At 39.1% G+C, this 24,160-nt stretch overlaps 1 protein-coding gene across 2 annotated transcripts in view; it reads right to left on the bottom strand.

The window, feature by feature from the left end:
- Positions 1-24,160, bottom strand: part of dachc (dachshund c) — a 575,251-nt gene that overhangs the window by 140,481 nt on the left and 410,610 nt on the right. The window contains exons 4-5 of one of the 2 annotated variants that reach the window (XM_069890584.1): positions 5,974-6,129; positions 591-763 (exon numbers count right to left, since the gene is read on the bottom strand). In XM_069890584.1, the coding sequence (XP_069746685.1) occupies positions 591-763; positions 5,974-6,129 (329 nt within the window). The remainder of the gene's footprint in view (positions 1-590; positions 764-5,973; positions 6,130-24,160) is intronic. The other variant, XM_069890586.1, reaches the window with a different exon arrangement.

The following is a 24,160-nucleotide window of genomic DNA, read 5'->3' as shown; positions in this document are numbered from 1 at the left end:
GAAGTGCTATTTTTGATGCTTCTCTCACAAGGTAGCAGGGGCACGATTGGCCAAGACAGTGTGAAGCCATGAGTTCTGGCAGGTCCAATATGCACATATAACATGAATTGTATCCAAGAGCAGGAGAATTTGCCAGCCAACTTCATTCCGACATCCAGAGTACAAAAAATATGCACCTCAAATTAAATATGCTTAAACAACATAGCTTGTAGATGAAATATGGTGTTTTCCTGGTTCAAAGGGATCAGCTCTCAAGAAAACCCACAACCACATCTCAGTGACAATCTTCAGATATTCAAGTGTTGATTTACTTAATCTTGCCAAAGATATGAGATGAATGAAAAATATTTACTAGTATCCAATTTTTAATTTTACAAGAACAGGCCATTGATGAAAAGTATATACTTACTAATGTCTTAAATATCTCACAACATTCATAGAGTCCTTATTAGTTGCCTTTGGCTTGGACACATTCGCGTCTTACTAAAATATTGTTGAACTATTTCTCGCACAGTTTGTCTCAGCTCCTCAATGCACAACATTAATATATTCCAGGCAATGGAACTGTATTCATGACAGTGTGAATTTACCTTAATAACTGAGGTTTCCATTCTTGAAGGAAGGCTTTGTACTTGTGCTGCAGCTGCCATGTTAGCGATTGTGGTAAGGTGGTTCATCTGGCTCATTGCCATGGTAACTGATGCTGGAGGTAAGCTAACAGGAATAAGTGGATGGGGCATCATCATAAATGGGAGCTCCAAACCTGAAAAGGACAAGAGTATGAGAATAGTACAAGAATTATTTGTGTAAACTGACTCCAAAATGAATGCGCATTAGGAATAAAGGTTTTAAGAGAATGTTTAATATTCGGCATTTTGTCTTTCAGTATTCCTGTTCTTGTGTCCTTTTACACTTTCCTGCTGAAAAGAATTTTTGATTCCCTGGTCATGTGAAAAATATGCAGAGGAAGTTGGCTATGGATTGCATGTTCAAATGGATTTGCCTTTAGAAATAAGAAATAAGTAAAATTTAATTTATCTAAAACTAATTTTTTTAATATATTTACAAATTAGACACTGTTCAATCTCAGATCCCAGATTTTCCTTGAATCACCGAGGTGACTGTTCTTTACACTTTTTTTGCTCTACAATCTTCCCATAAAGGATTAACATCTTGTATTTATGATAATTTGGCTGATCTAAGACTAGACCCCCCCCCCCCCCCAGTTAAAATCAAAAATGCTTAGGAGCAGGATTTGAATCCTTAATTGTTCAATGAGGTATGGGACTTCATTTTTAATTTGATTGACACTACTTCCTTTTGTGCACGGCATCGTTTGCTGAAATTTAATGTGGTTCATAGAGCACATATGTCCAAAGTTAAATTGTCTCATTTTTATTTAGACGGAAATCCTTTATGTGACAAATGTAAAATAGATGATGCATCTTTAGTTCATATGCTCTTTAATTGCTCTAGTTGGATCACCTCAAGATGTTGACGTTTTACTGATTTCAATTCAAAACCGAATTTTATCTTTTACTACATTGATACCCAGAATGAAATTTTGGTTAAATGGAAAGATAATACTCCACACACACACGCAAACACAATGGCTAAGGGATATTATGCCTTGGTTAACTCGAGAAAAAAAATTAGATATGCTATCAAGGATTCAAATATTAAGTTTCAAAAGATATGGGGCCCATTTATGAACTATTAACACAATCTTAAGATTTAGTGTTGTTCTGGAATTTTGGCGCCGTGCTGTCCCTCTCCACATTGGTGTCACTTGATTAATACATGACAACTTTCAACCTTGCTTAGAGGAAGTGGTTTTGAATTTTTTTTCCTCTCTTTCCTTTTTTTTGTTGTTAAATTTTACTTCATTGTGCTCTGGATTTCCTTAACATGAGAATATTTTTAAGGTTTTCTTGAATCTTATAGCACGTTGTTTAATTGGCTATACTGTAAAATATCAAATGATATTTTAAAAATAAATAAGAAAACTACTGGAGGATGTTTGTGTAATCTGCAGGTGTGTTAACAGAATAGAATACAACTGAAAGCCAGTGAATCATAGAACATCTACAAAACACAAGGAAACCATTTGGTGCATTGGGTTTTGACCAGTCAAGAAAGAGCTTCCTGCACAATTTGATCTCCAATAATAAATAGGTCGGCGTTCTTCAAGCTCACATCCAACTACTTCTTAGAACAACTACTTCTACTAAGTGATAAAATTTATTTTTCCTCTAATCTTTCTGAGAATTATTAAAAACTTCTACCCCTCCTCTCCCCACCACCCCCCCCCCACCCGCTTTTCCTTTGCCAAGGGAAATAGATTCTCCTTACTCACCCTATCAGGTCTCCTCATAGTTTTTAGTCCTCTCAATTAAATCACCTCATCCAAAAGAAAATAGCCTTGGCTATTCAAATATTTAATTGAAATAACAATTTTTCAGTCCTAATGTAGTGAAATTGTATGTTTTTTGTACATTAAAGGAAACAAATTTCAAATAGATTTCAATGTTCATATGTTGCTAACTCAAACTTTTTGACCAGAAGCATCGCCACCTTAAGGGAAAACATCATTTGACTCAAGTACAATAGACCATGATTCCTGATGAAATTTCCTTCTCAGTTTCTAATATCTTCCAAACAATGTTTTAACTATTATTGTCATTTAGATTAACTACAACTATTCTGACTTCAGGCAACACATTATTTCCCACTCTTAAGGACTGTTTATCAAATCCAAATATAATTGGTCAAATTGGCCTTATGTAACAGTTAATGCAGCAAAGATAAAATATATTGAAGCAAATAATATTCATTCACGAATAAAATATAAAATTCAATTTCAATAATTGGGCTCAAAAGCTACCAATCAGCAATTGATCATCTTCAGCCCCAGTTCATGATTGACACACATCCTGCATAATAAGGAGCGAACATTGAACCTTTCTGAAGGTAATGGCAGTGTTCTAATTGCATGTGGAAAAGGCTCACTGACTTGCTTGTTACAAAGGCACAATCAGTCCAGAAGAAACATGTTGTCACATCAGGTCTGAAAACTGCTTATCCCAAGAAAATTTTGAGACCGACTTCATTAGTAACAAAGTTCATCCCATATAAAGAGAGGGACACATTAATCCCTGGCAAATTTCAACATCTGTGTGGTGTAAAATGTGCTGACTGGCTGCATCATGGTCCAGCAAAAGCCCTGCAAAGGGTCATGGATGTAGCCTAGGAAGTCATGGGCAATCTCCCCACCATTGAGCAGAACTACTGGGAACGTTGGCATCAGGGAGCAGGAGCAGCAATTATCAAGGATCCACACTATCCAGCACAAGCTCTGTTCTCACTGCTATTATCAGGAAAGAAGTATATGTGCTACAAGACCCACACTACCAGGTTCAGGAACACCTTCTACCCCTCCACCATCAGGCTCCTCAACAACAAACTCAATCAGGGACTTATTCAAGGACTTATTTTTGCTTTTTATTGACTTTTTTTCGCTGTATCACAGTCCATTTCTTTACATGTGTACATTGTGTCATTTTTTTTCCGCACTGCTGATAAGTGGCACCCACAGGAAAAAAAAAATTCAGGATTTTATGTGATGTCATGTATGCACCCTGACAATTAATCTGAAATTAATATAATGGCAATTTAATCCTTACACAACCTTGCATGCTGCTGGTACGGATAGACAATATTACAAAGGGTCAATTTTTGGTCCAAATTTGATGCATCAAGATTGCAGAGTCAGGCTTGGAGGTCTGTACACTCTCATGCCTCTCTCTGCTTTGTTATATATAAACCCACAAATATATTAATGGTTCAAACTAGGAACAGGAATAGACCTCTCAGCTTTTCAACCCTGCTCCAGCATTTGAATGATTTGACTGTCAACCCAGCCTCACATTTGTATCCACCCATGATAACATTTGCCCTTTGTTTATCAAAAAACTATATCTCTGCCTTAAAAATATTCAAAAATGTCTCCACCATGTCTCCACCACCCACTGAGGTAGAATCTTCCAAAGACTCACAACAATCACTCATCTCATCTCTGCCTTAAAGAAGCATACCCTTATTTTGCATATAATCCCTATTTTTCAATTCTTCCATATAAAGAAACATCCTTTATATATCCACCACGTTAAGATCCATCAGATCTTAAATGCTTTGAAATTATTTTTCTTTCAATATGCTTTCCATCCTGAAAATGAGATGACAGAAATAAGCTCTACTCTTAACTATCTCCAGGTGTTTGAAGCAATTTTATTTCCGTATATTGAAGTATGCTGTAATTCATTCATCAAACTAGCATGGCAAAACAGTAATCTTAAGCAACTAAGATCAAAATGATTCAGTTGCTTTAATTGTTTCATGTTGCTGGCGCTAAACCATAGAGGAGAAAACTGCTGGAACAAACAGATGAACTAAGATGATGGAGATTGTACTCAACAAGAAATCGTATAGCCAAGGTAATTAGTATGTTGGTATTAAGAATTGTCGTAAATTTCAGCTATGTTAATGCATGTGTATATATTTCAAGGTGTATTATTACCATGCTTTCTTATATAGATTTGACTTACATTTCAAGGTTTGTTTGATAATGCCAACCAGTGTGACTAAACTAGACACCAACCTTAAACTGGAAGCTCTACTGACAATTTCCTTCAAGATTCCACTCAATATCTACATGAGGAATCATATATAAATAAAGGGTCTCCAAACATTTCAGTGAGTTAGAGAAGTGATCACTGTTGCTCAGGAACAGTTACGATTTACTGAGTTTGATTCAAATCAGATCCACTGTTCTAATTGCTACTAACTACATGTATTTGGATTTTCATTCAAAGGAATGGACCCATGGTCATTAAGTAGATTTCATGAAATTAGTATTGGTCTATTCTTGAACTGTGAAAATATTGAATGTTCCCAGTGTTGATGTTTTGATGAGCAGAACACAAAAAACATTTTCAATTTCTTGTGCAATAACTTATAGTTTTTAAACACACGGAGCAACCCAAAGGATTATTCAGTAGCCTAAAACTGCACAGCAACCTTTATCTCTATACCCTGATCTCTAAAAAATATATCTTGTCTTTATTCTGTTGCTCGGAGAAATTTACCATTGCATTCTTTTGCAGGAGGTAATAGATAAAAATAATTAAAGATTAATTGGAAAAGCACTGGAGACTTAGAGAACCTGTGGAGAAAAATACCAAAAATGCAATTGAAGAGTTGGGAGAGAGTTTATGGCAATTCACAGGTAGATATTCAGATGTCGTTGGGAAAGGAAAATCAAATGAAGGAGTTGTACAAAACAAGCTCCAGTGAAAGCCAGATCTGGAGCAAAAGTGAATTTTAGATATGGGTGGAAGAAAGCATTAAAATCAGTCAAATAAAACCTTGTTTTTTTTAAAGTTCGTAGCAACCACACAGGTGCCATCCAACAATGAAGATCTGCTCAAATTGGACACCACTCCAACATACAGTGGATATGATAATGCTCCAAAATAACTGTCTGCATGCTACATACACAGAGGTAAAAGCAACAATAGAAAATAAGCTAGCAGAATCTAGAGCCACAGTTCTCCTACATTCTAAAAGGATTAATATGTGGTATGATGCAGAAACAATAGATTAGCATCAATACAAGGATAAAGTGCAGAAGCTCATTTTATAAAATATCTGTTCTACATGCATCACATTTTTTAGATATGATTTAATTAGTTATTTTTATTTGTGCAATGAATATCCCTTGAGGTGCTGTTGACCTACTAATCTGTAAAGTAATTAAATAGCCACTGGCTACCTTTGAACCATGCAAGATAAAAAGTTGCCAGCCACACATTGTTAATTTGCAGCCAACTCAGCATGCTCATTCAACATGGGCATAGATACAAAGGAAAAATGGCAAATACAAGGACATCTGATGACCCAGAACATTGTCCTCACCATTGGGTAATAAGTGGTTCTGCTGAAGGGAGTTGAGGGAATGATTTACTGCGAGGTTGTGATGGCTGGAGATGGCAGCATGGCTGACAGAAGCCTGTGCAGATGGGGCACTGGGAGACTGTAGTTTCTCTTTATCCCAGGGGCCATCGATGCTACCTGTAGGACAGGAAATAGAACACATTATGAGTGAATTGGACTTCACCAGCTTTTTCTTCTGCCCAGTGTCAACTGCTTGGCATCCTGTGTCCTTGATGGGATAGAGTGCATGAAGGACCAGGAGCTTTTGTTTGTGACTAATAGTGATCTCAGCAATGTCTTTTTATCCTATCCTTCCAAGCTGAAAGCATAACACCTTCCTTTTGGTAGTAGTAAACAAAATAATAGTTTCCATAACTGGAGGCTAATTCAATGTAATCAAATGAGACTTGTCTGCAGGACATTGACACAGCACTCAGGCATCTACATCAATGACCAAATATAGTCTAGCACAAACTTACATGCAATGTTTCCTTATAGCCCAATTCAAGCTGAGGAGGAATAGATTTATGAATTGTGGCCAAACCATGCCATTTATTTGAAGCACTCACACTTTCCCATGGACAGGGATAAAAGATAGAAATATTTTAGCTGATGTGGATTGTATACTTTGCCCAGAATTTGATGTTGATGAGGTCCATGAGTAGAATTTCAGAAGGTGAGCATCTTGGGAAGATGATGGTTGGGTTTGGTGCCAATGATGCACTTCCACTCCAAATAAATGTACCCACTCTACCCTTACTTTATCTACATATCCATTACCCTTCTATGTGCTGGGAGCAGCAGGGTGGAGAAGTGGCGGTGGAGGGGGGTGGGTGGTATTTTAGTAACTAAGATAAAAATTACATGGAGTGTACAGCACTGAAGCAGACAAAATGGCCAAACTGTGCTCTCGATGCAAACCTTCTTTCATCTTAGCCAGCACAACTTTTTATTTCTTTTTTTTTTCTCTCTGTGTGGTTCATTTTCCATTATCTCTTGTGGCAATGAGCTCCACAATCTAATAGCTGTCTGAAATTCTGCCTTGGGATAAGAAATCCATTCACTGATTCAATCCATGTTTCCATTTTGCTAAATCTAGATTGTAGAGTGTGAACACTGGTAAAATTTTTGACTTTCAGCATTTGTGAGCCCAACATGATGAGAATTTTGTTTGCCCATGAATAAGTGTGCAAAGAACTACCGCCAAGATCCACTGCTAATAAAGATCAGCACCATGGTACTATGGACCAGATAACATCTCTCCACCAATGATCTCAATAATGCCTCTTTCATCACTGTTGATCACATGTTAACAGGAAGCTCTACCTGTGAATGAGCCACATTGATTTTCTTCTCATGCAGATCCAACAAATTCCCTTTTTGGTTTTATGCTTGATTAGATAGAATGTTAGCACTGAAGGTTGTTGAAATAAACAACAATTTCAAGTTATCCTACTATTTTGACAGGTCTACATTTTTCTCAACAAGCCTACTTTGCCCATTTTCAGACTGAAACTATTAACAAAATATTTTGGTCTTATTAAAGGACCTTCCACTAAACAAAATGAACAGTGCTGGAAATTCTCAGCAGGTCCGACAGCATCAGTGGAGACAGTTCAGACAGTTGACTTGGAAGAGCACGATGTCAAGTCATGCCCTCCAGTGCTCTTCCACAGGATCCAACTGCCCGGTTGTTACACTGACAGCCCTGTATATATTTTAAATACCAGTAGAATAGGCAATCAGAGAACTGATGGGTGTCCATGCCATAAATGTGGCAGCTATATTTGGCAGGCCAGGCTACGATGGTTGCAGGGTCCAGGGGAACATCAGACCAGCACAGGCCACTAGAGCAGGACAATACCACCCTGCTAAGAAGGAGAGCCTGGAAGAAGGACCTACAAGTTAAGAGATGTCAGCAGTGGACCAAAGAGATGATCGGTGGCCAACATGAAACCAGCTCATGGGAAATAGATATTGCAACTGGGATTTGTATGGCGCTGAGAGTGCGCAATGCTCCAGAAAGGCCTCGAGTGTTAACAGGATGGAGGAGGGGCTGAGGATGGTGACTTGGATGCCTGCAGCTTGAGTTCACTGCTTCGGAAGATCGTGTGGCTATGGAGCTTACAGAAAAGCAGGGGACAGTGGCATGAGAGGAGGAGGTGGGATCCAGGATCCCCTTTCTTTTGCTCTCTTTTTCTTCTTGAGAGGAGTGCTGGATTAGTGGCACCTCTGTGTAGAATTTAAAGAGTTTTTTTTTAAGATGCAGGGAAAGGAAAAGTGAGGAAAGAAGAGTATAAAATGAAAGGTCTGTGATACTTAGAGAATAAGATGGCATAAGGAGAGTTGGAGCCAGGTGAAAGATAGTGAGACTGACATTAGCAACTAATCAAAGGCTAGTCCCAGAAACTTGTAAATAGGAGATAATAAATGCATGTGAGACATTACTCTCAAAAGGAGGATAAAAATAAAAATGCTCAAAATGTGAGATTACTTAAAGTACCCATCAGTGGCATTGTGCCTACTTGGAAGGTAAAAGTGTTGTTCTCTAATCTTGTATTGGAATTGGAATTTATTGGGACAAGGGTGGCATGGTTGGTGACCAAAGTTAGAGTTCCACACTGTCTGTAAGTAGTTTGTACATTGTGTGTGGGTTTTTGCTGGAGTCTCTGGTTTCTTCCCACTGATCAAAATGTTCTGGGGGCGTAGGCTAATAGGGTGTGAATTGGGCAGCATGGACTCATGGGTTGAAATGGTTTGTTACTGTGCTATCTGACTAAAATTAAAAACTATAAAAATTAAAAAGGACGGAGATGTCAAAATGGGGAGTTGCAGCAAGAACCAAGGTGTTCTATGCAACATTCACCCAATTTCCATTTTTTTTTCCAGCAGTTCTGCCGCAGTTAAGAAGCCAATGCATCCTCACCATATCAAGTGCAATTATGGATTGGAAATTAAATACTGGCTGAGCTTGTGAAGCCCACATCCTTTAAATCATTACAAACAATATAAGGGATCATGGGGCAGCATGGCTAGTGTAGCGATTATTACAATGTCTTTACAGTGTCAGTGATTGGGACAGATGTTCAAATCCTGTGCTGTCTGTAAGAATTTTGTACGTTTGCCCCATGTCTGCATGGTTTTTCCCTGGGATTTAGTTTTCCTCATAAAGTTTGAAACGTACCAAGGGTGTAAATGGGCAGCACGAACTCAGGGGCTGAAATGACTAGTTACCATTCTGTATGTCTAAATTTAAAAAAAATTAAATATATTTTTTTTAATTTAAAAGATCAATTTGTGAGAAAGGAATGCAGTGCACCAAATTAGAAGTTTGTCAATAATACCAACAATTAGGGGACATCTGTCTGACACAAAAAAAGGACAATTTCAAGCATGGGATGTGGCTGACAAAATTTGTTTAGTTAATCTGCATTTTCTGCCCACAACTGGGGCAGCACAGTTACCACAATGCTATTGCAGCACCGGTGACCTGATTTTGAATCCTCCTTCGCCATATGGGGTTTGTACGTTCTCCCTGTGTCTATGTGGGTTTCCTTCAGGTGTACCGGTTTCCTCCCACCCTCCAAAACAGACCAGGGTTGTAGGTTAATTGGGGATGGCATGGGCTTGAGGACAGGAAGAGCCTGTTATGTCTAAATTAAATTAAATTGAAATAAAATTAAAAATCTGTTGCAGTTTTTTTTTCACCCACTATTTTTAAAGTTTGTCTTTTGTTTAAAATAAAAGCTTAAACTCACCATTTATTAATCAACATTAACATTCCTGTGAGATAGGCACTTCTAAAATGATGTGTATTTATGTCTTGAGAATACTAAATGTGTTAATTTCCCGTTTTGTTCAATCTCTTCTACCTAAATTGCAGGACAACTTAAAATCCACATCAACAGTATATGACCTATTATACTCAATTTTAATGAATCCAAATTGCCTACGAGTTCCAGTGACACAAAACCTATTAATTTAGATTTAATATGAATTAAGACTTAACATAGATAGAACCAGTCTGTGTAAAGTATGTTGTGAGACTTAATGAATATTAACTATGAACTGCTATGTGATAACCTGCTTTAAAAATGAATAGGCTAGATTAATTTAGACCAGAGATTACATTCATTATTTGTAGCAAATCCAACATTCTCAGTTAGAGAGAAAGACCAATAAATTAATACTGTTAGCACTACAGCAAGAAGTACAGAAAACACATCCCCCCCCCCCCACATGTTTTTAAAGTAGCAGCTCAATTAGGCACAAGCTAATTTTTTGTGACTGTTTTATCTAAATTTAAAAAAAAATTAGATCTATTGTTGAAAGTGAGGTGTAATAAAATGTATATCCTCACCCACTTGCCTAAATCCCATTCCAAATCATTTAGAGGAGAGTCAATGAGGAGATGGATGCAGAAGGATGCTGGCTGGTGATATTTGAACTCAAGCCACTGACAATATGCAATTTAACATGATAATGCTGAATTGTGGACAAAGATTTAAGGAGAGATGGTAAAGATTGAAAAGGGAACCAAGGAGCACCTTCTTCACACAGAAGGTGGAGTGTACAATGAACCATCTGTCAGAGGAAGAGATGAAGGCATGGATAATTATAATGTTTAAAAGAAAATTAAACAGGAGTGGAAAGGTTCAGAGGGATATGGGCTGAGAGTTAAGGGTGCAAATTCAATATCGTCAGGGCTCTTAATTCTCGCAGAGGTGCCAACCGAACTCCAATACGCGAACGCACTGCACCAACCGAAGCCTTGCACATGTGCACAGGAATCAAGATGACCACACCTAGTCTATGGATCCTGACTAACAAATTAAGTTCACGCGTTTTGACTCTTACATGCCCTGTTATCCCCGTTATAGCTTGTCAAATATAACATAAACCACACAAATTTAATATTTTTTCATCTAAATATTTTAAAAATTAGGTCGTATATGCGGATGGTCACATAAGTCGCAAGTCAGGGAGTACCTGTACTCCAAGCCACTGAGAGAAATGTTAGTATAGGTAATCAAGAATTAGGTTGTAAGGAGAGCCCAGAGAACAGAAATGCAAAAAAGTGAAAGATTTTACTGAGAGGATTCTGCATCTGGGTGGCACTGTTAGTGCAGCAGTTAGTGCAATGCTATTACACCACCAACAATCAGGGTGCAAATCTAGCGCTGTCCGTCAGATCAAGTTTATTGTCCCCTGACGGCACAAATACAACCCGAGGAATCAGCGTTCTCTGGTCTTCACGGCAAAACACAGACACTCAACCAGACAAAGCACACCTACAGATAACAATACATATGTAGGACAAGTACTCATATTTATAAATAACTAAATATTGTTTCATAAATGCAAGAGTTTCAGAGTTTGTACATTCTCCCCATGAATTCTGTGGGTTTTTCCTGCATATTCTGGTTTCTTCCCATCCTCCAAAATGTACGGTTTGGTAGGTTAACTAGGTTAACTGGGCAGCATGGGTTTAAATGGGCAGGATGGGCTTCTACCATGCTGTATCATTAAATTAAAATGTAAAAGAAATGTTGGTCAGCATTCTGTCTCAATTTAAAATTTGTGAAAGACTTAAAGAGTGAGGAAGAAATACTTAATAGTTTTACTCCATGTTCAGGGAATTAACTGGGTCATGAAGTGCTAACTAAATCAGTCATAAGTCACCCACTACAAACTTGAGATCAGATTTTGGAATCAAAATTTTCCTATGAGGCCAAGGTCTAGGGGATTGATGACCTTGAGAAATTGCAAGCCCGTACAGTCTGAGCTGTAAGCAGGGATCGAGTAGGACTCTAGCCTTGAGTAAAGGTCAGGAATTCAAGATCTTGCTGAAAATATGAGAAAATGTTAGACATGGCAACATCCAGTAGATCAGAAAGTTAGGTGGTGTGCAAACAGGGGTTTTGGAGAGAAACTGGTTGGTTGGAGAGAATTTAGCTTGTTAAGAGTACAGTTTTGGGAGATGGCTTGAAAGGCAATACATCAGGAAAGAATTTATCTAATGTTGTTCTGTGAGGACCGAGTCATTCCAGGAATGTCCCTCTGGATAATGTGGCGCAATTCCACCTACATGGGACAGCCCAAACCATGAATGAAGCCAAACCCCTACACATTGAACCTCTGCTCTGAGACTTTAGCTGCCAGAGGCATCACAATCATTCGCACTACTCATCTCTATAGATGGACTGCTCACCTCAGTATTAAACTAATACTTTCTCTTGCCAGGCAAATATATTTTGTACTCTAAGAACAACTATTTTTATTTGCATAACTCTGAAAGTAAAAAGTGTAATGCAATTAGATTTATAGGCCAATGACAATTCAGCATCCAGACAAATTACTGATTTTCCATAACTGGGTAAATTTTGAATGTGGATCAAAGTAGTTCATTTAGCATTATGATGATGGATACATCTTTATATTCAGTACAAATCTGACTGAGTTATTATATTCCCACTACAATGCATTGGCATAAGAATGGGCAGGTATAGGATAGGATGGGTTTAGAGGGATATGGACCAAATGCAAGCAGTTAGGACAAGTGTGGGTGGGAAATATTGGACAGCGTGGGCAAGCCGGGTTGAAGGGTCTGTTTCCACACTGTATGGCCATGTTGAGCCCTGTAACGTTGTATTTTTGTTCCATGTCTGTTGCCAAATCAAGACCAGCTTTAAGAGAAAACACAATTCTCTGTGGGTTTACAGTATTTTTTCTTACATAAATCCCTATTGTCGCCATTGCTAAAACTGCTGTAGAAGCTTTGACGACTCCAAGTTCTTGTGATCTGGCTCCATTGAAAATATACACAATACTGCAAAACTTTTGTGAGACAAAATTAATCTCAAGGTTCAATGATTATAAAGTGAGTTCATGATTTTATTAAATGTTAAACCTGACCCATTCCCAACCCACAAGTAAATTATGGTTTTGCTTCAACCAGCTCCTACCATTTACTCATTATCCCTCAAGCAGTTTAATGCACAGACATTAACTTTCAATACACTGGAGTGTACAGTACATTTGCTTTGTTTGGGTTGGTTTCCTTGTTGTTTTGAGCCCCACCCCCCACAGCCTTCACATTTATGGAAATATTATAACATCTACGCAGAAGCACAAGGGGAAAGAGGGGATATAAGAAATGAATGAAACCTTTGATTTGTTTTAGCCTCAAACAAAGACTTATTCAGTTTGCACCCACTTCTATAAACAACATATATTGTGCTAGATTTATTTGACAACTAACCAGCAATTCTGTTCAGAAGAGCAACCAAGTCCAACAACCAAGAAAATACTTTCAAGAATTCCACACTTTCATAGGCACACTGCATGTGTAACGTCCCTCTGTCCCACTGGAACCTATTGTTGCTGACCCTACTAAGATGAGGAACTGGATGCACTTCATATCTAGGCCCTCAGTGTCACGTTAGCTGCTACAGCACAATTAGTTGAGTGAGAGTTTTCTACTTTATTTAATTAATATTAAACGTTAATTATTTTACATGTTGAATGTGATTTAAAATGAATTTATTTTTGCAATTCATCACCTTTTTAAACATTCCAACCCAGCATCTAAAATATGAAGTCTTTGATAGCACAGGTTATCAGGTGGGTCATGGAGGGGTTCTTACATTCTATCACCTTCCTGTTGGGAGTTGAGCAGCCATGATATTCAAGTTCAAATGTGGGCATCCCATGAGAATCACAGGCTAGGTCCAATGAGATCTTGGTCATTAAGACATTAATGTTGCACCTTTCCAAAATTAACAGGAACAGTCCTATTTTTTTTCTTCTGCATTTCATGCTTTTGCATGGTACTGTATTTTGAAACCCTCTTTAACTGATCTTCAGCAGAACCTTGCTGCCAATTTGGGCTAAGCCCAGATGCCAAGACATGTAGCAATGATCAACCCCTTGCAATCGCAATCCTTTACACTTCAGTCAATGTAGAGTCTTCTCCTAGTTCAGCAGCATCTTGGCTCCTTGATGCCACATGTTGGCAAATCTGCCTTGCATTAGTGGTGGTCACCTTTGCATCATTTCTGAATTTTGGCTCTATTGACCATGTTTGACCTAGAGTTTATTAAGATCTAGAGCTGAGTACATACAAACATTTGAATTCAAAGGAAGAGAAAAGCATTCAGCCTTCCAAGCTCCTCTGCTATTTAATGTTAGTTACAATGGCTCCTCCAACTAGAACCTCAGTTGTCATTGCTACATCACTACAATATTTCAATCTTGCTAATCAGTTTGCTTCTGACTTCAGAGAGTCTGTTTGTCTTCTAGTCATGGTGTTATACAGCATGGAATCAGGCTAAATTGCCCTTCTGAGCAAGTTCTATCTGCCTGCACTTAGCCCTTGTCCTTCAAAACCTTTCTTATACATATACTGGTCCAAATGTCTCAAACATGTCTTTGAACCAGTCTCTAAAACTTCCTCTGGTACCTCATCCCATGTACCACCAATCCTTGTGGCTCTCCTACACTGGGTTAAAGTCATCAAGTTTATTGTCATCTAACTGTACAAGATCAACCCGACAAAGCAGCATTATCTGGTCCTTAATGCAAAAGACACAGACACAACCAGACATAACACACATACAGACAAACAATACATATGCAGGAGAAGTATTTCATCTATAAATAAATAAATATTGTTTCATAAATACAGGAGTTTCAGATGGTTAGTGTAGCAGTTCCTTTGGTCATGCAGCAAACTGACAGGAACAGCTGAAGGATACTGTGTGTAAGGTGGAAAGGGGTCCTCAATGGTTTTGTGTGCCCTCTTTAGCCAATGGTCACAGTAGATCATGTCAATGGGGGTGGAGGGAGACTTCAGGGATGCTATTTGTCACTCTTATGATCCTGTGGATTGATCTTCGATCCATTTCTCTGCACCAACCATACCACACTGTGATGCAGCTGACCAGGATGCTCTCTCTAGAGCTCCTATAGAAGGTCGACGTAATAGTGGCCTGCTTCAGTCTTCTCAGGAAATGAAGTCACTGTTGCTGACAAGTGAGCAGAAATTGAGTGTCCATGATAGGTGACTAGTTACGTGAACTCCAAAGAACTTGGTGCTCTCCACTCTCTCTACTACAGAGTTGCCGATATGTGGTGGAGAGTGATGGTTCTGGTCCTTTTCATCATCTCCTTCAACATGTCCATGCTGAGACTCAGTTTGTTACTCTCGCACCATTTCACTAGCTTTTCCACCTCTTCTCTGAAGTGCAACTCATCATTTTTGCTGATGAGGCCGACTCCTGTTATGTCATTTGCAAACACGATGACACTGTTGGAGCTGGATCTGCTGATACAGCTGTGGGCCAGTAGCTTGAACAGGAGCGGTCTGAGCACCGAGCCCCGAAGTGACGCAGTGAATAGCATGACGGTGCTCGATGTTCTGCTGCCAAACCAGACAGACTGTTGACTTTCTGTTAGAAAGTCAAGGATTCAATTACAGAGAGGACAGCCTCTGGGTAATGCTGAGCCGAAGTGAATAAACAGCAGCCTGGCGTATGAGTTGTTGTTCATCAGGTGGGCCAGGACAGAGTAAAATGACAAGGCTGTAGCATCGTCTGTGGAATAGTTTCTTTTATAGGTCAATTGAAATGGTTCAAACGTCTCTGGGAGGGGACTTTGATGTGTCCCATCATATGATGCTTGAAGCATTTCATAATAGTGGACATCAGTGCAATGGGGGAGTAGTCATTGAGGCCTGTTATGGTCACCCTCTTGGGTACAAGGATGATGGTGGTTGTCTTCAACCCTGCAGTAATGATAGACTACAGCTACAAGGTGTTAAAGATGTCCATGAAGCTCTCCATCAATTGGTATGTGCAGTCCTTCAGTGCCCCTGCAGCTATGTTGTTTGGTTCCACCATCTTCTGTGGGTTCACCTTGGATAGGTTTCTTCTCACCTCAGCCACAGCTATGGAAGGGGTACATTCATCAGGGGGACATCGGATATTTAGTTGACATCATCCTGTTCTTCTCATCAAATCGTGTATACAAGATATAGAGTTTGTCCAGAAGGGACGTGTCATTATCCTCAACTCTCAAAGTTGATTAGTGATCCCTTGCCACATACGCCTCATGTCACCAGTGTTGCACAGCTGTCTGTGAATTCCCCCATTTGTCTTCTGGATTGCACAAAGAGTTCAGCACTGGTTGATATTAGTGCCATCCTACACCTTGTCCTGAAGGCAGCATCACGAGCACTGAGAAGGGCCCAGATCTTTGCATCCAACCTTGGTTTCTGGTTAGCCCTAGTTGTGAAGCCATTAACTGAACTTGTGCATGCTCTAGGTTTTCATGACCATTGTAGGTGACCTCCAGTCTGTGGTCTCAAAGCAATCCTATAATGCTAGAGTGCTCCCCCAAACCCACCCACTCCCCCGCTTGGCCATGTCTTGATCTCCTTGTGAACTGATCTAGTTTGCTTCCCCTGCGCGTTGTATGCCAGGGTTAGCACGATGAATATGTGATCCGAATAACTAAGGTGGGAGCGAGATGCAACCTTGTATGCATCAGGGACATTGGTGTACAACTGATCGAGGGTGTTCTCTCCTCTGGTAAGTACACATGCTGTTGAACCATGATAAGACCATTTTCAGTTTGGCGAGGTGAAAAGACTGACTATTCACCTTAACTATTGGAAAGTTACCTTTCCAAAACAAAAGGTAACTTTGAGGAAATGTTTGAAACACTCAAAAGATGTTTATTCTTCCTCGTCTTTGCCTTAATGGGCAATACCGGCTTAAAAATCAGTCACTCCTGGTTCTAGATTTCTATCAAAAGGATAATGTTCCACAATCCTTTCCATGTTTCAATCATATCCCCTCACTCTCATCTACACAGTAGTAGTCCTGGCAATCTTGGTCAGCAAGTGATAGATGAGTAAGTGCTTGATAGTTCTGACATTGACCCCCTTCATTTCTTTATTGATGATCAGGTTGCGTTTAAGGAATACATGTCCTTGCTTCACATTTGTTTATCTCACGTCCAAATACTGATTGCAATGTCCCTAATGCTTCCTGGGCTTAATGTTTGCATGCTAAATTCAGCATCAATCTTCATATATATCAGATGAACACTCAATGTGACTGTGACAGGGATGACAAGCCAGCTGTGCCGCAGGAATCTTTTTATGCTGACATTTCATTGTTTAAAAAAGAAGCACAAATCCTAATTTTTTTGCTGAATAAATAAATTAGTTTGGCCTTTATAGGCAATGAATTATTGATACCCCCAGAGCATATGCATTTGAATAATATATAAAATACAGCCTCCAAAACTTATTCATTAAATTGCAATTTATGTAGAATTTATATAATTACAAGGCATTCTATCTTCTAATTGGTTTCTTAAAGGAACACCCCCTTCCTACCACCCTGGCTAAGATCCCCACACAGTAACAGATTATTTTGACCCAAGAGGAGTATTAAATCACTTTTTATTTGCTCATGTTATTTATATGTTTTATTTTGCTAAAGAAAACGATGTGGGGATTATACTTAATTTTATTTTACTCCACTTATGAAACTGTTTGCATCGCAAACTAGGTCTGTCACCCCAAGTCATTCTATCATTTTACACGCACATATTGATTAAAACTCTAAAGTGCACTACAAAGCAACACTTAAGATTTAATGTGTTTGGAAAAGATGTGTGACTAATTTGGTTTTCAGAGAGAGCATAATGCTGACATAATGTAACCAGGGTGATAAATGGGATGCACTCGAAGTCACATTTTCTTAAAAATGCATGCATTAGGCATGTTTCCGTCAGGTAACACTTGCCTGTGTGTCAGAGGTTTTGAATTCATATCCATGTATCTTTTCTTTGGCTTGGCTTCGCGGACGAAGATTTATGGAGGGGGTAACTACACTTCAGGAAAAAGGTGTAATGCATGACGGCAGCAATATTTTGCATGGAAATTTCTGCCCCTTCATAACACCTGATTTCTCCCTATTTTCTTTCACTCTCTGGTCCAGGAACATTGCTCACAGCCATTCCCAAGAAGAGAAGGAGGAAAGACCATTGCCTATATTGCCATTTAACACAAGCAATTGAGGACAATTCTCTACCCCGAGAGCACAGGGGACTATCAATGGACCTACTGTGCCTGTGCCAGTTCTTTGAAAGAGCTCCCGATTTAATCTCTTGCCCAGCTTTATCCCTACATTACCCTGCATGTGTGATTCCAGTTTGAAATCTCCTGTGGGATTCAAAACCACTTTTACCACGTGCAGCTTTCTTTGAAAGATCACAGAAAGATTTGGGAGTGACACGGTTGTCACCTTTCCAAAACAAAAGCTGTCACAAATCATATCACTCCTGTTGTATTGATTCATTTATTGTCAGGACAGTTTCAATGCAATGCTCTCTGAGTAGAATAAGAAGGGAATACTAAACATCCATTTTACAGGAAAAACAATGCTTTTCAGAGTTAGCCCAAAATTAATCTGAATCCCTGTTAAATCTGTGATACAAAATGCCTTTGGCTTAAGTATTCATTACTCTTTGATTCATTATAAATCAAGGATTAAAACATCATTTTCAACATTAACGCTGCAGTCATAAATCATTTGACTTAAAACAGTTCACCTTTCCATGTTTATTCCAATTAAGACTTTGGTAAGAGTCAAGCGGAGGAAAAAAAATATGCTGAGCCCTTCCAGGGACCTATCGACCACGGTAAACTTTGGTGCTGGAGAATATGACGATGATTTATTTTGCTAATATAACAAAACAATATATACCAATACCCCAAATAGGCATCAATCCAATTAATTTGTTTTCTTTTACATTTAGAGCAACAGCATGTTAACAGGCCCATCTGGCCCATGAGCTCGTGCCTACCAATTAAGTGGCCAAACAAGATGGAGAGACAAAAGCCTCTTCAGTGCAACCCAGATTTAATAATGTAAACATCGCTGATCAATTCACTTCATTTTTCAACATTTATGCATGGACATCAACAGTGAAGGAAAAGTTGTGACATATTAATTATTTAGTTGTTTGTTGGCCAGTTGTTATTGTTTACTGAAATGCTAGGTCAGCTGGAGGGACAAATTAAAGGAAATAAATAGACCCAACCAGGATGTTAAACCTGAACAAGAATTGAAAGATACAAGCAGCAGCACTTGAATTTCTCCCTTTTTTTGCAGTACTCTCACCTTGAGGAATTTCTCCGGTCAAAATGGCAGTAATATATCTTTACCTCCTATGGATGTTGAGAGTCCTGCTGAGCTTCTCCAGCATTTCGCTGTTTTTACTACAACTGGAGCATCTGCCGACTTTTGTGTTTTACTGCCTTACTCTTGGAGCACTTGGAGATCTGTTGCTCTTGAAAATTCTTCAATGAAATACCATCTAAATTGTACACTGTTGATTATTTTCAGGTTTACTTTAAAAAAAACCATAAAATGATTAATTTGCATAAAAAAGCAACCTTAGAAAGCTACAACATGATTAATTCTGATTAATGTTATGTCACAGACTAGCAGCAATGGAAATTCACCAAGGCAGTACTATAGATATATTTATTTTAAAACACTATGTTTATTAGAAACTACAAATAATGTAACACAAGTCAAATCAAAATTGTGGCTGTGGAGTGGGTACAAATCAGAAAAGTCATTCTAAAGTTCCATCTTAGAAATCCCTTGTCAAAATGCAGACTTTTAAACTGATGCACAGAAGTAATCTCAAAAGTGATGGGAGAGACTGAGTGACTGGACTGCTGAAAACTCACAAATCCTTATTGAGTTTCTTCCAGAGAAATATCCTTTTGTACGAAGAGTTGTCACAACTCCCCTTTTCTTTGCATAGGGGAACAAAACACGTGACTTCCACAATGCCTCCAAAACCCAGGTATGGGCCATTCAAAATGACCATTACTTTGGTCACAATCTGATGCAGCAATTCTCCTGCTTCCAAAACCCAGTTAGGAGTAAATCAAAGTGACTTTTCCTTTAGTCATGCTGGGCATTCAATAATTCCCCTGACAGGGAGAATCAACTGAATTGTCCATTATCACACAGAGTCATTCTTGCTCAATGTTCGGTGAGATGGCCACTGGTCATAAAGTGCAATATCTTCAGTGTTTCACACATAGGATGCTCTCAACACCTGTGTCTCTGGAAAAAGCACCCAATGTCCGTTTTCCTCTCCAAAGTAGCAAATTTGGTACACTCTGTACTATCTGATGCCATCCAGTCTCTCCAAAGTTCGTAATATTAAAAAAAAACATTCAAAATTGGAGCTCAAGGAGATTAAGCAATGTTGGCAGTACCTTGTTATTACAGCTCTTATCGAACTGTGATTCTGTATCAATTACGGCTCACTCTGTTAGACTCAATTAAAAGCTCACTTACAAGCATCATGAATAGATGGCAAAAAAGCAAATTCAATTAGTCTGTCCGACTCAAATTCACGTTTCAAAATGGCAAAGAAAGCCAAATGATCTTCTTGCTTTGAGAATAGCACAAAAGTGCTTTGATTTGAATAGAGATAATAAAATAAATTAACTTCATTGCAGATTCTAAACTGATTTTTTTCTTGTAATTAAAATGCTGACTGTCCTCAAATGTGCAACAAAAGAGGGGCAGCAATTAGACTTGGCATTGCTGGGACAAAGAAGGGATAATCAGTTGCAGATGTACATACAACTGCTGCTTTAGTGTTCCCTTGTTAACAGAACCAGTTCAAAGAGATGAACCTGATTGCTAAACCAGCTATTATCTGAAGTTCCATAAAGGTTCTCAAACTTTTTCTTTCCACTCACATCCCACTTTAAGTAATCCCTATGCCATAGGTGCTATATTTTGAGTCAGGGATTGCTTAAGGTGGTATGCGAGTGGGAAGGGAAAGTTGAGAATCACTGCTCCAGACCCAATTGTTACTGAAATATTTTGCTTGAGAAAATTTGTCATTGGCCCATTTCCTTTGGAGTTATCTCCACATAACAAGTCAATTGGGTACGATTAAAACAGCGGTTTTCAAACTTTTTTTTTCCACCCACATATCACCTTGAGCAATCCCTTACTAATCACGGAGCATAGGGGTGGCATAGGGGTTACTTAAAGTGGGATGTGAGTGGAAAGAAAAAGGTTGGGAACCTCTGCTCTATTACTTGCAAAGTCAGTAGGATCAATAAACCTGTTGCAACATATGACCAAAGATTATTCAATAGGACTTCCCAAAGTCATGATCTTTCAAGGAAAGCCACACACACAAAGCATTATTTAAGGACTTGCTATTCACTCCCTCAATGCTGGGTCAAATCAAGATACACATTACTTATGGGCAATACAGAAGTACATTTACCAGAAGACTGTAGTATTTTAAAAAGGTAGTTCAAAGACAACCAGAGATAGAAATCAAAAGCTGCCTTGGCCAACACACTACACAAGCAGAAAAATATATGATCCCCATGACAAAAATAACATGTCCAGAGAACTTAAATGAAATACACAGGGCCTTGCAAATTTCAGTGACTTCATGTTTAAATTAGATTAAGATGACATTTGGGAAAAACAGGAGTTGAGAGGGCCAGTGGAGAGGAAAATAACTGGTTGAGGGTGTGGGTGGATCTTCACTAAGAATTAGGCCTGAGAACTGGTTAGCAATTAAAGAACTGGGGATGGAAGGGACAGATTGAGACAAAGGATTATATAGAACCTCAGGATCAGTGGATGCCAAAGATAGATTGAGAGAAATTAGGGGTGGATGTGTTTCTAGATCAGGGCCTCATTCAGTGTCTTCAGGCAATGGATGTCTTATTAGGGATAGAGAGGGATTGGAGTTTGGGCCCAGGGATGTTGCATGTGATATAGGGAAGAAAGGCGTAGGGTGGTGTGGGGAGGGGTGGGGGTCAGAAGGACAAAGGACAGCATAAGATCCACTCATGCTGTCCAATTCAACACTCATGACCCAGGAGTACATAATGATGGTCACGATGAAGGCAATTCAGTCCAAAGTTCTTCATATTGTCCCTTGTTATGATTTGCATATGGAATGATGTACGGTGAATCATTCTAGGAACCACCTGCTTGAATTACAGGAGTGATGTTTGGAAATGACAAAGAAAAACAATTTCTGAGTGAATAAGGCTGAAAGAAAACCACAGCTTAGTGCAATTAAATTGCAGACTGGCAAATCTAGTTAATGGCAGAAATCTAAAAGGAGAAAACATTGATTATAAATGTCTCCTTGAAAAGCAAAAGGAGAATAAAAGCAAATATACATGGCATTTGATACAAGATTGAAAGCTTACAAAAGCATGTTTTGATACATTAAAAATTACTAAAAGATTTAAGTGGGCTAAAATAGCACTGGAGCATGACCACACAAGAATGTTACTGGGACTACAGGGCTGGAGTTAGAAGGACTGACTAGGTAGACTAGGTTTTTCCCATGTAGCACTGGAAGGATGACCTCATAGAGGTAAATAAAATCAGAGTTGAATGGTCACAGTTTTTTCACCCCCTCAGGCTTTGTAAGGAGTTCAGATTTCAGATTTATTGTCATGCATGTCATGTACATGCATGACATCAAATACAACTTAAAATCCTTTAATCTGCAAGCATGGCAGAATTACCACTAATTGGTAGTGCAAAAATAAACTGTACACAGCATAAAACATATAAATAAACAAAGAACTGTAAAGATAATTAATGTAAACAAACTGACTGTGCAATACAAAGAGAACAAAAAGAAAATCAATAAAGTGCACAAGTAAGAGTCCTTAACTGAGTCTCTGATTGAGTTTGTCATTGAGTCTGATTGCGGAGCGGTAGAAGGTGGTCCTGAATCTGGTAGTATGAGTCTTGTGGCACCTATACATCTTTCCTGATGCCAGCAGCAAGAACAGAGCAGGTGCTGTGTGGTGAGGGTCTTTGATGATTGCTGCTGCTCTCCAATGGCAGTGTTCCCTGCAGTGGTGAGAGTTTTGTCTGTGATGTCCTGAGCTGTGTCCACTACCTTTTGGAGGGCTTTACACTCAGGGATATTGGTGTTTCCATACCAGATTGTGATGCAGCCAATCAGCACACTTTCTGCCACACTTCTAGACATTTTCCAGGGTTTCTGATGTCATACTAAACCTCCACAAACTCTAAGGAAGTAGAGGCACTGACATGCTTTCTTCAAGATAGCATTGTGTTGGGTCCAGGAAAGATCCTCTGAGATAGTGACTCCCATGAACCTAAATTTGTTCACCCTCTCCACCTCTGATCCCCAAATGATCACTGGATTGTATACCTCTGGCTTTCCTTTCCTGAAGTAAAAAAATTAGCTCCTTAGTTTTGGTGACATTGAGCGCAAGGTTGTTGTTAGTGAATCATTCAATCTCCATCCTTTATGCTGACTCATCACCTTTCTTTATACAACCCACTACTTTGGTATTGTTGGCAAATTTGTAGATGGTGTTATTATCGCATCAAGCCACACAGTTGTAGTTGTAGCCCTGTGGTCCTCTGAGATTGTGGAGGAGAAGTTCTTACCAATCTTCATTGATTGTGGACTGGAGGTGAGGAAATCCATGATACAATTACACAGTGGGGTGTTAAGTCCCAGGTCTTGGAGTTTGCTGATGAGTTATGATGGGACAATTGTGTTAAATGCTGAACTGAAGTCGATAAAGAGCATCCTGATGTCTGCATCTTTGCTGTCCAGGTGTTCCTGGGCTTTGTGTAGAGCCAGTGAGATAGACCTGTTACTACGATAGGTGAATTGGAATGTATCCATGTCACCGCTCAGACAGGAGCTGATTTGCTTTATCACCAGCCTTTCAAAAGGCATCATCACTGTTGAGGTAAGTGCTATAGGTTGATTTGTCGTTAAGGCAGGTTACTGCACTCTTCCTGGGCACCGGTATGATTGACGCCGGTTTGAAACAGGTGGACACCATGCCCTGCTGGAGTGATATATTGAAGATATCCATGAATACCTTGGTAAGTAGATCAGCACATATCTTTAATACTTGGCCAGGTACTTCTGTTGGGCCAGATGCTTTCCTTGGATTCACACTCCTAAAGGCAGCATACACGTCATCTTAAGAGAAGGGCAAGGTGGGATTAACAGGGGCTTTGAAAGTGCATAGGGGTGGTTCTTTGCTGGTACTGTCATCAAATCGAGCATAGAAGGC

This window comes from Narcine bancroftii, chromosome 7 (assembly GCF_036971445.1).
Source record: "Narcine bancroftii isolate sNarBan1 chromosome 7, sNarBan1.hap1, whole genome shotgun sequence".
Classification (NCBI taxonomy): Eukaryota; Metazoa; Chordata; class Chondrichthyes; order Torpediniformes; family Narcinidae; genus Narcine; species Narcine bancroftii.
The sequence above is the reverse complement of the archived record's forward strand: the minus strand, read 5'-3'. Positions and strand labels throughout refer to the sequence as shown.